The 17,676-nt window shown below is 40.7% G+C and overlaps 1 protein-coding gene across 1 annotated transcript in view; it reads left to right on the forward strand.

Moving 5' to 3' along the window:
* The window catches only part of EVL (Enah/Vasp-like), a 107,280-nt gene that overhangs the window by 34,640 nt on the left and 54,964 nt on the right, over positions 1–17,676 (forward strand). Inside the window, 1 exon segment of the mRNA XM_042863027.1 lies at positions 14,795–14,963. Coding sequence (XP_042718961.1) covers positions 14,795–14,963 — 169 coding nt within the window.

A 17,676-nucleotide genomic window follows, 5' to 3' on the forward strand; every position in this document is an offset into this window, starting at 1 on the left:
TGCATGACTTGAAACCTGCTCCATCCTTCCTAATGCTGATGGAAAAACTCATGTTAGTAATTTCACTGTAGCTTTGTAGAAACAAAGGATGCTGCTTCACCAGATCTTGGTGTTTTACTAAAGCTGTTTCCTCTGGGCCTCAGAGGAAGGATCCATGTTCACTACCCTAGAAGACACAGATGTCTTCAAAGTAGGGTGTGTGCACCCCAGGAGCTGCACGAAGCAATGCATGGCTATGGGAAGAAAAGTTGAGAACTTAATTAGTATATGTATGTAGTTTATAAAAAATATATATCTTAGTAGTAGTGCGTGCTCAGAAGCTTTTTAGTAATAGTGCATGCAACTGAGTGTGGAGAACACTATTCTAGTGACGTTTTAACTTGTTAACTCTCAGTAGGAAAAACTGTGGAAGAATCTTTGTCAGCACTAATTTGGGAAAATTGTCCTAAACCATAGGAACTTCTCCATGCTGTGAACACAGATAACTTCATGATGACTTGAAAGCCTGCAAGATTGAGGATGATCATTCTTCATGATCCAAATGCATCCTCTGTGGTATCTTTCCAACTTTTTTGCACCTTGAGGTTTTGTTGTTACAGAGGATTGCTTTCATAAGATTTAACAAAATCAGCAACAGGGTACATGTAGCCAAAACGCTTAAATTTACTGCTTGAAGTGCTTTCATTAGGTTAATCTTGGATACTATTACATATAAACATCCATTGTGAGAAATGATGTAAGGGTGGTTATTAGGAGAAGCGGAGTAAAAATCATGGGAGGGCAAGAATACTTCTGCCATTATTGGAAATAGACTCTGATGTCCTATTCAGTATCTTTTGCACTGCAAATAACATGCAGCTTTGATTTAGAAAAATACACAGTCATCTTGCAAAATCTCAAATGTTGCATGCAGAGGAATCTGGTGCACAAATGTGTTCAGGGATCCTGTTTCAATTTTGGCACTCATCAAGTATTTTTATCTGCCAGGGAAAGGGGACAAATCTTTGCCAAGTAGTAATGGAAGGAGGGAAGGAGTTGGGAAGAGAGGAAGAAGGAAGGGGCTGCCAGGATGATTTTTGGATTTGTCAAGCATTGTTAGTAGTTTTGGACAAAGGATTTGCTTGCAGAATATCTCTATTCACTAGTTCTCCTTCAGTTTATTTTTGCTAAAAATAATATGAAAATTGTTCTTACTGTGAAATTCAGAAAAAAACACTTCACTGATTCCAGCAGGAAATATACAGATACTTCAGTACAGTTCATTGACATTGGTGATGTTAAAGAGGGTTGTACCTTTCCCAGGATGAAAAACTACAAATGCTCAGGCCTATAATGTTGACTTTTTATCAAAATGAAGAAATTAGTCTAAATACATACCATGATGCAGTTTGGCAGACTGTTGTTTGTGCCTAGGCATAATATATTGTTCTGCCTAGCTGAAGGACGTCTGAAAACACTGAGCCCACATTCATTGCCCTCTGATATCAGTGCAGGCATCGGATTGGCTTCAACAGTCCAGTATCATTTACTTTGTTTTATTGCCTGACCTACAACACAGATGATAAAAAAGATGTTTGTGCTGCTGCTGAAATTACTAACATGAGTTTTTCTATCAGCATTAGGGAGGATGGAGAAGGTTTCAAGTCATGCAAAGCTATCTCAGCATCCTGCTAAGAAAGGGATCGCTGTAAGAACTTCTACAAGAGATGAAAAACGTGGAAGGAATACGGATGCTCTGCTGCCATGTGTGCCTACCCTTCAAAGCATTACATAGGAACAAAGATTAGAAAGATTTGGTGGGCATTTGCTGGCATGGCACTGCTGCAAGTGCCTTTTTCAGCCTTCACTTCCTTATGTCTGTGAGACGATTGCTATTTCCAGCCAGCCCTATTCTGAGCAGCATAAATAACAGAAACAAGCCTAGAAGCAAGGCCACACATTCTTCAGCTTGATGTTGCTTCACCAAGTGGGGATAGCACCGAATAGCAGAGAAGGTTGGTATGAGAAAGGAGCAAATGCAAATTTTGAGCGAGAAGCTGCTAATCTCTTTTCGAGACTGTTGTAAAGTTGGTATTTTCTGCTTTAAGACCTAAGCCCAAAAATTTATATGATTTCCCCAGAAATTGGGAGCTATGAAAAATAATGTATGCAGTTCACATGATCACTGATTAGCTCTGCTGAAACCTCTTGTAATAAACGATTTACTAAAGTGAAAGGAAAAGTGCAAGCTGAAAGTGAAAACATCTGCTGTGCAGCCAACTTTGGGAGGCAGCATATGCCTGTTGACATAAATATGGGATTGTTTTCAGCTGACTTCTAGTAAGTTTATATTGATACTCAGACCACTGCTAATGGCTTTTCAGATCAAGGCCATTGCTTTGCTTTAAAATAACAAAGTTACATAGAAAAGCTGGATGCACCTCTTGAAATCTGCAGGACAGAGTGGGTTAAAATAGCCTGTGCTCTTTAATTCATAGCTTCTGTTTGGAAAAGGCAGGAAGGAGATGCCCATGCTGCTGGCTGCAGGGGATTGCTGATGTGGGAGGGGTGAAGGACATGGTCCTCCACGCCACTGGCAGACATGACACAGCATGGAAATGTTTGTTCAGTAAGGACTGTAAAATGTCACAGGCACTCAAGACCCTCAAGTACTTTCATATTTTAAGTGGAGCTTTTTTTCTGGCAAACTTTGATCATATTAGATAAATTTCCCATGATATCATAACGCTCCATTTGTTATAAATGTGCTGATTTGCGGATGTTCAATTAGCTGACTCAGGCAAAAAAAAGCACTATGGGTATCCTGTGTATGAAGTGGCAGTTTATTTCTCTCCATATGGTCTATATAACTTGTTCCATGCTGCTTAACGTGGGGTCTGGGCTCACTGCCCATTGCTCATCACAGTTTATAGAGAAGAAAATTGAAGGCAGCCACAGAGTTAATTCTTTCCAATACGGTTATTCCTTAATGCAATACTTTGGCTGTGCACATCAGGCCAAATAGGAGGTCCCCTTGCAAGCAGGTGAGTCCAGAGATCTCCCTCTTCAGATCAGTGGGGAGGAGGGGAAATTATCTTAGATAAGGTCACTGTGGGAATAAGACAAGGTCATCCTAGAAGGAAGAAATACGACGCCCAAAATCTGACATAACTTGGGTCCTTTAAAGGACTGGATAGTGTTTGTGGTTTTTTTGCTTTGTTTGGTTGTGGTTTTTGTAGATCTTCTTCCTTCTTTTTTTCACTGCCATATGTTTATTTGTCACTGCTTGAATGGATCTTTATCAAATGATTAGGCTGAGCACATGGCAAAACTTCTTTGGACTTCAGCAGTGATGAGATTACATCCTAAATCAGTAGTCTCTAAAAGACTCTCATTAATTTAAAAAAAACAAAAAACAAAAAACACCAAAAAACATTCAGTGCAATTGCTTGCCAGCACCTTACCTCATTGCACGTTTTTAACCCCTGTAATACTAAATAACTATATTCTGCTTTCCTCTTTAGTATTTCTTCCCATCCTTCAGAATGAGTATAGAGCAGGAGAGTAGAAATGTTAGAGATCAGCAGCATGTGTTGACACAAAGAGTTAAACTTTCTGAGGACAAGGCATTTTTTTTGTCTCATCAGCACGTTCAGCGGTTGCAAATCTCAGTGTATGAGGAAATGTCATACATTCAAGGACTATTAACAGCTGTGAAATTAGTTTTGCAAATCAGTATATAACTGCATATTTTTACATGCTGTTATTTAGGATTTCTGCATATATGCATACAGTCTTCTTGTGCTTGATGAAATTTGGGTTTGCAGTTTCAGTGAATTTTCAGATTTCTTAGTCGTGAACTTATTAAATGAAATGACATTGCCATATGCAGATTTTGATTTTTTTGCATTGTAATAAACTGCCTTTTTGGAGTAGCACTGAAGTAAAAATAAGAGAGATAAATTTCTGAAACGTTATTTGGAAGGTGTGAAATATATATTCATTTAGAAAAAGTATTTTCTTCATATCTGCCTACAAATGGCTTTTAGTTATAGTTCTATTTTTGGATTATGACTCTAATAGGCTTTCTGGAATATACAGCCAAGCACAACACGTTTTACAGTGCATCTTCTTTTCATTCTTAAAAGACCAGCTGGGTTTTGTATTTGGATGTGAGCCTGAGCTTGAGACTGAAAGTCTCACCTTTCTGGGTTTGCACTGCAGCTCCAAGAACTGGAAATACATAACACTATTGTGACATACCAATAATGGCACATTTGGTAATGCAGCTCTCCAGAAGAAAGCAACCCAGACGTCTTTGGAATACGAAAGCCAGCAGATGTGCTTCTCAAAAGCCTATGGGAATATTCACATAATTGCAGCTAAAGCCTCGCTTCTATGTTCGGAAATCTTGCTCTTCTCACCCAGATCTCAACACATGACTGAAATAATCTGTTTACCCGGCATGCAGTTCTTTGTGAGGACTGGACAGAAACCAGCTAACGGGTCTTATTCTGTAATTTGTTCCAGAGTGCTGTTTCCTTCTAAGCGCTCGCTAGTCCGAGGCATTTTAGCAATGCAGGAGAGTGATTAGAGGCACTGCTGCTGGAATGCATGCTGTAGTGCTTAATGAAATTAGTTTGGCTTGTGACAGGGTACTGTGGGGCAGAGCTGAGTCTTGTCATGCTCGCTGTCACTGCTTCCTGGCATGTCTTTAGAGATGGCAGCAGTGTCCCAGCTGCTGGGGTATGAGTGGGTGGGGAGAGCTGGTTGTTTTCAGGTGTGCTCAATTGTACTTGTGATATGAAGAACCAAAGCTTTGAGTGTCGATTATGCTAGCTCAGGAGCAAGCAGATGTTATTGTATTAGGTGAAAAGAGAGTTATTTTTGCTTGGTTCAACACGAAACCTGTTCTGACAACTAAGTACTGTGTCCCTGCCAAAAATCATTGACTGTATCTATCCCAGACACATCAAAGAGAAATAAAAAAAGTTTCTCAGAGATTTCTTTAGCCTAGCATCCTATACTTGTGTGCCTAGAAGAATGGAGCCAGTCTGGTCAATTGATTTAGCAGTTTGAGACCACAGTGATTTGGAAATGGACTTTTCAGGTAATATCATAGAATCACAGCATGGCTGAGGTTGGCAGGATCCATCTGGTCTGATCCCTGCTCAAGCAGGGACTCCAAGAGCAGGGTGCCCAAGATCACATCCAGACAGCTTTGCCTAATGCAGCCAAGAATTCCATTAGCCTTCTTAGCAGCACATTGCTGACTTGGTCCCCTCCAGGACCTCCAGGTACTTTTCTGCAGAGCTGCCTTCCTGCTGGGTGCCTCCCAATAGGTGCTGGTGCCTGGGGTTGTTCTTCCCTACATTCAGGATTCTGCACTTCTCCTTGTTGGACTTCTTTTCTAACACATGCAGTTGAGTTTGTTTGTGTAAACAGTACTTGACAGTAATAGTCTAAGCAATGAATGAGCTGTACAGAGGAAGTGCCACTTGACTCCAAGTAAAGCCAAGTTTTAAAGTCATGAAAAGTGGGATGTATGAATGAGAGGGCGCATTGCTCACCAAACAGCTAGATCTCAAAGGAGAAAGGCATAGTATTAGGTAAATGGCAGCCAAACTGAAGTATCAGGAAAGCAGTAATAAAATGTTTTGTTAAGCAGAAAAATACATTAAAAAACAACAATGACAACAAAACAAAGAAAACAAATGAAGAAAGCTTTGTTTGTATGTCAGAGAACTTTCTTGTTCCACTGCAACATTCCTAAGTCAGATGAAAACTAAACTGCACTCCTTGGTGCTTGGCAGGTGCTGAGTCTGAGCCCTGAGTGCTGGCTCCTGGAGAAAGAAAGGCCCAAAGTCCCACACAGTTGCCTCTGCCTTCCAGCTCACCTTCAAAAGCTCTGCAGCCTGTGGTGTGCTAAGGAGACCAGGCTGCCATGTCAGACTTGCATGCTCCCCATCATACAGGCATACAGACAAAGGCACCCAAGCAGTTAAGAAAGACATGACTTTGTGCAATGGTCGAGATCAGGGAGGTCATTTTTATGCATTGCACTTTCAGGAACTGGGTTCAAGTTAGGGAACACGTTCCTTCCCTGTTTGTGTAACCTTCCCCATTTGTGTAATGCTGCAGTTACACAGCTGGCTGTGAACCATCTGTCCCCCCTCAAGCTGACCTGCATTGCACCAATGACAACATGTCTAACATCATCAGAGGAGAATTATTTTCTTGAGAAGTGTATGTTAAAAAATGAAGTTTTTTAACACTGCAAAAAGCAGTGTTAATTCCTCTCTGAATGGTAATAACCAACTTTTTTATCCTCTTGTCTTCTGGCTTGTCTGTGTTTCCTTTCTTTTCTGCTTAGACCTCTAGGCAGAGGTGCCTGTGATGGCACCTGGACTTAGGAGGAGCAGTTGTGAGCCCAGAATACCCAATGTTTTACTTCTGCAGATGTTTGCATTTTTTATTTGCACTGTGTGTGTTTGTGCAGTCACAGAGATCAGCTGACGCATTTACACGCATTAGAAGAATGTCTGAGGACACTGACAAAAAGCAGAAGGCAAAATCAAGGGGAAAGGGGGAGAAAACTCTATCGTTTTCTTATTTATAGCAAGAACATACCATATAGTTCTCCCTGCTGTTTGCCTTGCACTAGTTCTCCCTCTGCTGTTATCATGTCATGCCAGAGCACACCCATAGCCTAAATCCAAGCTGAAAGACAGGGGAGCATTTGCTGCGTATCTATGTTTACTGCTTTTCCAAAGCAAGGAATGAGGAGAAAAAGGAAGCCGGGAAGAAGAATGTGCCTCAAATTACTGCCACCTCTGAGAGGCAGCCCATCAGAATTGCTGCAACCTTACACTGGGAGAGGCACACTGAATTATTGACTTACAGGAAGGCACGCAGTGCTTACATACCCCTTGGAGTAAATTTGTTCTTATTTCTAATGTTGGATACTTCTCCAATATTTGGAGATTTCTGCTTCTATAGGGTAGTTGATTATTAGCCCATGCCAATTCCAGCTGGCAGGGAGGGCCAGGATGGCGGCAGCCAGGGCGCCCTGGGTTTGGTTCTGTACCATGCCTCCATTCCTGCTGTAAATGGATAACAGCAGTTTGTCTGGGTCTTAGGTTTGTTTGCTTTTTTTCTTTTTCTTGGAGAGCAAACCTGTGCCTTGAGAAAATAATGAAACGTTTTTATTTGCCCTGCCACCAATGAGGGAAGAGTGATGCATCTAATCTTAATCTATATTGTTTGGACTTTTGTTCAATAAATCAGCTGAAAGAAATAGTATTTTTTTTTTTTAAGTCCCTTCCCTGCCAAGCAAGCGTTACTTCCTGCCTGCCCTTTTGCTCTCTTGGTAACGCTTCCCTTTCCTGTTTTTGTAATAAGACTTCACACAGACTCAGGTTGTCTCCCTGCCAAATCTGTGTTCAGCTTTGTAATCTGGTGAAATATTCTATTTGGGTGTAAACACACGTGCCAGATTTGAGCATCTGTTCTTCCAGGATTACCTAACCAGGTCTTCCTCAATGGCGGGCAGGTAAGTACCTGGGCATCGTGCTCTGAATGGCAGTAAGTTCGCTGTCAGTTAGTAGGGTTAGATGGAAAATGTGTGTCATTAGAGATGCAGGAGGTCTGCATTGTGGTTTTAGCTTTGTGGGGTAATTTATAGTTTTATACAGTGGTTATTATGTTCATATGGCAATGCTATGTGCATATACAGCTGCTGGCAGTGAGGGAGAGGCTGCAACAGCTGAGCTGTGCTCAGTCCCAGTGTGATGCTGATGGCTCCAGAGGAGTTTTCACAAGTTTATTTGCATTTCTTTGAAGACTGGAGAGAAACCAAAGCTATGCAATGCTGACTTCGGTGAAATATCTGTGTGGTGATTTGCTGTATGTACTCATGAGTCTGCCTCTCCTGATTATTCGTTAAGATTATAATCTTTAAAAGCCTTTATTTTTATTTTAAAAGCCTTTATTATTATTCTACTGCAGTATGCATTTGGCTGGCCAGTGTGTGAGAGTTTCGGTCATGGGTTTTCATTTGACAGTTTAGTCTTGGGTTTTGGGCATGATGTGTATTTTACAAGATTGGTTACTTCTTCTTTTTATTTCTGTAATTTAATGGTGAAGGCAAATGGTTTATATTAATAGCAACTTGATCTAGTAAAGTCTTTTTTACTGGTTTTGTCTGTGTGTTTACGGGTTACTTGGGTTCATTGTCCCTCCCCAGTGCATCTACTTGATCTTTGCTTTTAAGAACATCTAAACATTTACTTGATATTTATTTTTAGGCACTGCCAAAGTTTATCTTCAAGGTGGCATGCAAAGTTAGAGAGCAAACCACACTTAACTGCAGAAGGAGATGTTGTGTGATTTAAAGCTTTAATGGAGCAGTGGGGTTTCTCTATTGGAACACAGCAATGCCCCTGCCCTGTCAGAGTAGGCAGGTGCTGAAGAAAAGTTGGCCATAGGGCTGGGTGTTGGGCTGCCTGGCAGCGCTGAGACTTCTCTCAATCACTGCATTTCCGCTGTAAAGTGCCTTTTGCACAGCAGTTATTTTAAAACTTTTTAAAGTGTTGAGTTGAGATAGTGATGACTGGAGTTCCCCTTAGAATCATTATGTCTCTTACGGTTCGGTGTGCAAAACACACCACATGACATCAAAATCTCAGCACTGTAAATGAAACAGATGTGCCGGCTTATAAGGGCACAAATCTGCCGCCAGCCCGCCAACCCTAAATCTACCCCAATTGGCAGATCTCTTGTTTAAGTGTGACAGCGGACACTGGGAGGTCAGGGTTTTGTGTGGACTTCTGCAGGACCGAGCTGTTCTGCTATGACAGGCCCATGTGAAACACCCTTCCACTGCATTCTCTTTCTGCATTCACTTCTCATTTTTTGTATTTCTACTTATTGTATCTCCCATCATCAAGAGCACTGAGGAGTGACAGGCAACGTAGCGTGGTCATGCCAGGGTTGCATGGATGTTTCCATGTTTAGCAACTCATCTCGCAAAGTCTTGTGTGATCTGAGCACCTCATGAGCTGGGTTTTGGTTTCCATCTTAAGTGTCTGCAATGAATATTGGCAGCAGTCATTGCCCATGGCAATTCCCATGGGTATGCCAGTACAGAAAAAGGGGAACTTCAAATGAATGTCTCATTGCTAGTAGAAAAATACTCCTCCTTGACGAAGCAAAGTGGTATTCATCTTACTCTTGTTTATGCTGTAGGTACCAGTATTTCAATTTTTTTCTCTGTAAAATATGCATTTCTCTGGAGGCATGTCATGACTTTATTTAACAGTGTCTGTTTGAGAGCTACTTGTGAAGGAGGCTTTGTATGTGCTCAATTTTCTTGCAGTTATTTAATATAATAATCTGCATGTCACTGAGAGTCAGTAGCACCTCTGTGCATGAAGTCTCTCTGGGTTTGTGCTGTCCTTGAGTTTGATCAGTGGCTAAGTGCTCCTGCTTCACCATGAACTCTGGTGCTCTGGGACAAGGGTAGGATGAACAATGGTAACATAGGATATTCTGTGCATTTGCTCATGGAGAGAAGTAGACTGAAAAAGGAGGCCGCGAATAGAGTCAGAATGGGACTGACACAGTGTTACAGGAATGAGGCTCCCAGCAAAAAATGGAGCCGTGAGCAAAGCCAGCAGTGAATCTCTGGTGAGAAGGCTGAGAGCCACTGTGCCATGGAGGTTCTGTCTGCTAGGAGCTCAGATCTCAGGTATGGAGAATATGAGCCTGGATGACCTGACCGGTGCTCAGAGGGTCTCCTGTTTCTTTGTTGTTCTCTAAATCCTGTCACTAAACAGAAATGTGCACCTATTTTTTTTGCAGAGGGAACTGCTGCAATACTTTCCCTGCTTCCAAACCATGATTTTGTTCGTTTCAGTAAAATTGACTAAAGTCTTTTCAGCAAATTAGGCCACTGGAGTTTGCAACAGACTTCAAGTGCTGCAGGACCACGAATTGTAGCTTGCTAATTCTGAGATTAACAGAGATATATATCACACAGACCACATGTCTACGTATACAGGATTTTTATTTATGCTAGCTGTTTTAAAGGTAACGTTGAGATATTTCTGTCATCATCTTAATTCAGCATCTATTTCTCGTGCGTCATGTTTAACCACACAGCTTTCTGTGGACAGACTCAGTGAAGAAGTGGAACGAGATGTGTGCAAGTGGCTTGCGAGTCACATCGCACGTTCTGGGTGCTGAGGGTTAGTTCCCAGATAGGACGAGACTTGGGCAAAGCCATGTTAACAATTACAGATGATCAGATCAGTCCGAAGTAATTTGAAATGATCAGTTATTTGAACGAGAAAGGTTGGATGTAAATGGATGGGAAATGGAAATTAAAAATAAGGTAAATGTTTGCAAAAGTTGTTTGCATTTGCTAAGAGTACCAGAAGACAGTTTGGTTGAAGGGGAGAGAACTGAAAGCAGCTTGAAACCTAATGGGTTAATAATAGGTTCCTTGATTTCTACTAGGGAGCTCACAGTTGATTTTCGGTCCATTTCTGCCTCATTGCAGCGTGGCCTCTCATGTTTTTCTTAGTTTGGGATAAGAGAGACAAGCCTTGGAGAGCCTTCAAAGCCTCTTTTGAATGCTTGCTGTCCATCATCATGGTTTACTCCCTTTTTCCAGTTTATGTTCTATGCTGGTTCTTTTGTGGTTCAGTTCTGAGATTTTTTTCTTTCATTTTTGGGTAGCCCACTTGCCTAGGCAAAGCGAAGATGTTTCCCCTAATCCCAACTTTCACAGTCATTCCTGTCATTTCATGCCCTGTCATTTTTCTTCCTCCTGTTTAATTACTTGCAGTCAACCAATTTATGTCAAGCTGCTCCATTAAAGACAATTTACAATAATTCACAAAAAAATGCATGTATTTTCCTTAAGGCTCCCAGCGTTACCTCATCAATACTTCTTTGTAGCTCTTTTTTGGCTGTAAGACCTGTTTATCATAAATTTACTAAAACCCAGGAAGAAGGGGGCTGCATTTCTCAATTTCTGCACAGATAGGAGAGGAGAAATTTTTGTGGATGAAGCCACTTGCATTACAACAGTGGCATAAAGTGCAGCTTCATTGCTATCCCTAACTGCCCTCTAACTGTGGTTAGGCTCTGTACCGTGAATGGTACCTTATGGCTGGAAGTGACTCTTTGGAGATGAAAGTGTTGCTGACACCACAGCTAGTAGAGTGAGCAGGATGCTGCAGATTGGCTTTGTCCAAGCAAACCATACATGAGATGCAATTATACCCTTTCAACATGTTTAGTTACCTGCGGTGGAAACCCAGGCAAGTCTGCTTATATGTTGATGTAGCATAAAAAATCAATAGGAGAATTTGTAATATTTGGGATGGTATGTGGAACATGATGAATCTTTTCCAAGACTTACCCATTTATTCAGTAATTTATGTGTGTATTCTTAGGAAAACAAGACAATTTCTAGAATTATGACCTAGTGTATAAATGCTAATGCCTGCTAAACTCTTCTCACAGAGAAAGAATTTGACTATGTGCAATAGTATAACTAAGACCTCAATTATTACCTGTTGTATGTAGTTGACATAGGTATCAGTCGAGTATGGGCACAAAAATAAAAGAATTTTTTTGCTGGAGCCTTGTGAAACCAGTGTAATTTGGTTCGTATTTAAAATAATGCCATCTACAGAGTGCAGTAGGAATGTTCTAACTGACCTTTATAAGAGTTATGCTGAACATTTTCTGGATGATTTTCAGGGATGCCCCTTAAAGCATCAGGACAGTTGTACTTTTTGTGGGTAGGATGAGACTTCGGGTATGAAGAGTTACACCTCCATTTAGGGTGAAATAGCAATCTAGCAATGCATCCCTGGAGGCATTTTAGGTTTTGAACGATTGATGAATTGTTTTGCAGGAAAGGATTCCCCTTGTGCTGTACTTGTTTTATGTTCCTTTCTGTTATTTCACTGGAGGCCAGATAACAGGCTTAATCCTGTTTCCATTTAAATGAATGATGAAAAACTTCCCTGACTGCAGGGACAGCAGGGATTGAGCTTGATGTGTTGCTTTATGTTACAGTAACAATTGGCTGTCATGCATTAAATATTGCTCCTGGGGCCTACATCTGTATTTCTGTCATGGGTTTGTAGAGAGTGTTTTTGTTGCAGTTCTGAATAGCAGCAAACTCTGAAGGCAAAGTTGCTTTATGCTTTGGAATCTATACATGGCATGATGAGCAATGCCACAATAAGGCCTTCATGTCTATGTTTAGCTGTATTCTCTTTGTGATAAGTATGGATCAGACAATTTGACTCATTAAGGAGACCATGGCAACTGTGGGGTCCAAAGTTCATCTCACATGCAAGCACTCCAGATTTGCTGTCATGAAACCAGTGCTATGCTCTTCCTTCCTTTGATACAGGCTTGTAGTGACCAGCAAGGCTTGAGGAGCAGAACTGATGTCACATCAGCTAAGAGTTACTTTCCAGGGATGGGTTTTTCTGGGAACCCACAGGCCTACCGGGCAGCTGATGCTCCATAGGCTCTATAGCTGGAGGTGCCACAAACAACCCTGTAGCAGAGACAGGTGGGAACCATCCAGCCATAGCACTGCACTGAATATTATTCTTAGCCATTCCACTTCCATGTGGCAGAGATAATACAGTGTTCTTGCTTTTTTACTGGTACATCTCTCTGTCTTTCTTCACATCTATGGAGCCAAGGTAAGGTGACAGACCTCCCTCCTGCCAGCCTGAGGCTCTTGCACCAGTTGGAGGATTAGACAGGCTGGAGCAAGATCTAATTCCTCAGCTGTTAGTGTCAGATGCATGGGGAAGCTGCCACATGGCGTCACACTAGCTTACCTTAAAAAAAAAAGTGATACTGAGGTGTTTGCTGGATAAGTACATCAGTGAGGGTGCAGATCTTCTCCAGATATCTCACACAGCAGAGCGTCAGCAGCTCGTGGATGAGGCTTGTTCTTATAATTCTAATTAAATAAAACGTTCAGTCTTTCTGACTATTATACAGACTGCTGTTTTCATGTTATGTAATAAAAACACGCTTTGGTTTGAGTTGGCATAGAATCAGAAAACTATCCTGAGTTGGAAGGGACCTACAGGCATCAACTCCAACTCCTGGTTTCTTACCTTGATCTCCATGGAAATGTCTGCCAGCATCATTGCTCCTTCTGTAAACTCTGTGAAAAGTTAACAGAGTCTTGCCCACAGCACGGTTGAGGTCAGTGGAGGCTGAGAGAAGTGACTATCACAGTGAGCGAAACATCAATAGGCTTTAATTCACAGAAATCTCCTGTGCCTTGGAAATCTTTTTAAGACCTGTGGATAAGAAAAGACTGAAAATTGCTGCTGTAATCTAAATAGCTGGAGCAGTGTGTTCCCTTTCATTAAAGGAATGGCAGTGATGGGGTTGAGTGGAGCTGCGTTTGCTGCAGTTGGTGTAGTTTACAAGTGGTGTCACTTGGTGCAGTGGCAGGGCAGTGATATGGCTCGGCATCAGCAGAGAGCTTCTTTTGTATTTGTTTGGATGAAAGTCAAACACTAGGAGAAAATCAAGCCAAAGCGTATGTAGGAAGAGGGAAAAAAGTGGGTTATCATTTGATATTGAATTGCTGAAAAATATTTAATGTTGCTTGGGATGAGGAAAGGAGGTTTGTGTAAATATATAGAGATCTGAAGTTAATAGAGTGGCCATGAACTTATTGTGGGATGTAAATCCTAAGAGTTTTATTTAGGCCTAATGTGCACTTGTTGAAAAACCCTGTTATGTTCAAAGATCTTCAACATTCAGAGGGCTCATTTTTACTATGTGTAACTCTACTTTGCTCCAGTATAAGAAAAGTGGCTTTTCTTCCCTTCTGGGATTTCAGAAGGCCGGGAACCGAAATCCCTACTGCCATTTCAAAAATACTGCAGACAGTGTCTATAAAGCACTTTGACCCGTATTGAGTTGTCACATCAGCAGTACTTGCAGTGGAATTTCTCTCACATGGAAAGTGTGTTTTAGCATCAATATTTGTATTAGTCACTAATGCACAAGCAATAGGTAAAGAAATGATGAACTCCTGTGAGTCTACAGAACAAAAATAGCTATTAATACACTATCAAATGAGTTATCTACTGTAACACCGAAATACAAAATTCTGTGGAGTTCCCTCCCCATTTTCATTGCTATTAAAGTGAAGGAGAAAAGAGTTCCTATGCATTTTGCACTTCATATTCTGGGATGTGTCAGTGCGTCACCAGATCTGAGCATTAGCTGTTATGTGGATTAATGTAATTGATTCCTTCAGTTTACCTAACGTGGCTTTTGGTTCAAGGTCTGCTTGTTTCCAGTTTTAAATGTGTACCTCAGCATTGTGTGCCGTGTTTTTGTCAGAAAGCTGCAAAGCTGCAAAGTCAGTTTTCATGCAAATCTGAAAGCTTTTGCTTTCCCATAGGTATATAAACATAAATGCAGCATTCGTACTGTTGGACAATTTTAATAAAAGTGGTGTGCTACCAGTTATTCCTCAGGGCCTAATATTTCTGCATGAAATGCCAGATTGGTTCAGCAACATACTGGAGGTTTGTTTTTTTTTAAGTATATGAACACATACATGCAAGCTTTAATTTAACTATCAATTTGTATTCAAAGGATTAGCAGATTTGTTACAAAACAGATATTTTAGGCAGTTCTGATAATTTTTTATGTTTTCCTTTCCTTGAGATGTTTTCAGTAGTGGGCAACAAATTCATTGTTTTTTCTCCCCTTTTTTCCTTCTTTTTTTCTTTCTTTCCAGTGAACAGAGTATTTGCCAAGCCCGGGCTTCAGTTATGGTCTATGACGATACCAGTAAGAAATGGGTGCCAATCAAACCTGGACAGCAGGGCTTCAGCAGAATCAATATATATCACAACACGGCCACAAACACCTTCAGGGTTGTTGGAGTTAAACTGCAAGATCAACAAGTGAGTAACTGCATAAAACTTCCTGTAAATGAACCTTTGGTCTCTCTAAGATACCATCAGTAGTTATGTAGTTAGCAGTTGTATAGTTAGTGCAATCAAGCAACATTTCCTGCTTTCTGCAAGGTGCCTATGAGCTCATTTACTCTAGACGTTCAGATTATGTATGATTTTGGGGATACAGAATATGTCATGATTTATTACTGTTTATTTGCAAAAATAACTTTCAATGAATGCATGAGAGATTTTAACATTATATTTTTTCACCTACATTTTTTCCTTGGGAGATGAATTTTATTTCGCTCTGCAGGTTTTGCTCTCAGCTCCCCCTAATTTACTGCTTGCTCATTTTTGCTACTGGATATACAAAAGAGAAGAAATATCACCTGGCACTGCCATCTCCTAAAGTATGCTTATTACATTGCCATAAGAAGCAATTAGTTTGTGATAATGTGTTTTGAAGTCCTAGGTGCATGCTGTGATCTGATTTATGGCAAGCTAAGCCTGCAGTACTCTCTGGTATTAAAGGAGTTAGTTGGGATTTAGATAAGCAGAAGTGGGATCAGAGCCTTCTGGGCCACCACAGCCCAGTGACTGGTGCACCAGGCTGTACGTGCCATCAGAAGCACCACATGTCACAGTTATACCCAAAAGAACAAAAACATGTTTGTGTAGAGTGGTAATGCTGTATTGGCATTTTAGAGCAGACGTTTAGGAACTGAGGACTTCCAGTCTGCTATCCCATCCCATGTGCACTTTGTGCTGTCCCACCAGTGGGTATGAAGACAACCAGTGCTGCCACTTCCCAGCTGCCAAAATGTTAAGTTGATCTGCTCATGATTTTCTTATTAATTACTAATTTTTAGCTCTTAGTTTTTAGCTTCTTGCAGCATGCTTTTGAAACATCTGCAATATCTTTTCCTTCTGTATTTATCATTCTTGGTAGAGCAAAAGCAATATATTAATGAAGCTCCATTTTAAAAAGAGAAAATACTTTTTAAAATGAATGAAATGCAGTGGCTGCTTACTCACTTTTGAGAATAAGTCCTGCAGCAGGGCATGCTAGATGTTTATTTTGTGTAGCCAGCTGGTGAATGTAAATGGCATTCATGTGAGCACAATCTAAGATACATCTGAATAGTTGACATAAAACAAGCAAATGTCATAAAATCTGTTTATCCATATATATGGGAGACTTGGTGTACCAGAGGTCTGTCTCTTGTTTTATATCCTCTATAATATTTTGTTAGGTTGCAAATTTTCCTGCCTATGCCATCTAAAAATCTCAAGCCAGAAGGAAACAGATATAAAAATATACTTTTCTAGAGCTTGAAGACTAAAAATCCTCCCTCAGTACAAACCAAATGGACAGGCTACATTAGTCACTTAAAACTGTCTGAAAGAAAACACCTTCAATGTGATTATAAAAATCTAGTATCGTTAAGACAGCAAATGTTCTGAAAGCCTCAGATTCAGAATTTTGTATTATTACCTGAGTCTCAGAAGGAGCCATAAGCTTGCTTGACTTGTTAGTAGTCACATCCAATGAGAGCAAAAATGAATTTCAGTTACAATAATTCCCTGTACAAGCCATTTCAAGCTTGCTCTCAGGTTGTGCTAAGTGGTCTTGAAAGTGAGGCTTTATTAAACACTGCTGTTTCGTAAGGAAAGTCGTATTTTTCTGAAAAAGACCGATGTTGAGATTGTATGAGATTTGGCATAAAATGAAGCTGCTCAGACAGCCAGAAGTTGAGAAACTAGTTCAACGTTTGTAACACAATAACACCACAAAGGAACAACTTTACATTTTATTTCATACTGTAGTAAGTTTTATTTTACATACTGTAATCTTCGTAACTTCACCCTTTGGCTGCCTTTAATGTTTCCCTTTTAACTTGTGTTTCTTCTTATTTCACCTTCAATAATCTCTCTCTTTAATTTTCATCCTCTTTTTCATTTAAGGCATCTTCTGTAGGTTCCTTCTGTTGTCTTTCTCCAGGTGCTTTTCCTACCCCTTTTCTGGTGCACATTAGGGTTTACAAGACTCCCTTCACATTCTGCTTGCCTTGTCTGTGTCTATCTTGTTCACTACCTGGTGGTCTCTAAAAAGCTCATCACAAAGAAAATATGGTTTTTAAAATGGCAGAACTACAATTTTGTTCTCACCACTGGGAAGTTGGTCACCGGACTGCGCCATCTCATGCATGTGGGTGATGAGCTTGTTGAGTGCAGCAGCGCTGAGCTGCAGACAGAAAGTCAATGAATTCTCCTCATGCTAGCATGTGCAATAATCTTCAGAAAAGCCAGAGTGGCTTTTTAAAGCTTTGGAGTAGCCGCAGAGTCCAGGACTGTTATGAAGCTGAGGCCAGATCAGTAATACAATCACTTGGTGACACGAGCTTTAATGTCTCCATGCAGCCTTCATTCCCTCCCAGCATGTAATTCAACAGTCACAAGCAAACAATTTACTGCAATTTGCAGCTTGCCAGCTGTAATTGTAACATTACAAAGGTGAAGTGTGTTGGCTTCAGTCACCATGCAAGGTGTTGGCAAAGGTTAAAAAAAAAAAAAAAGTAGTACAGATGGTCCTTTTCTATGACTTAGCAGACGAACAGTTTCTCCCCAGTCTGCATCTGTGATCAGCTGAGGGTTTAACATGGTGATTTTACATCAACTGATTTCAGCTCAGCCTGATCTCACTGCCAAAATGCATGTG

The sequence above is a fragment of the Lagopus leucura genome, unplaced genomic scaffold (assembly GCF_019238085.1).
Source record: "Lagopus leucura isolate 7727_CA_CO unplaced genomic scaffold, USGS_WTPT01 Super-Scaffold_1, whole genome shotgun sequence".
Lineage (NCBI taxonomy): Eukaryota > Metazoa > Chordata > Aves > Galliformes > Phasianidae > Lagopus > Lagopus leucura.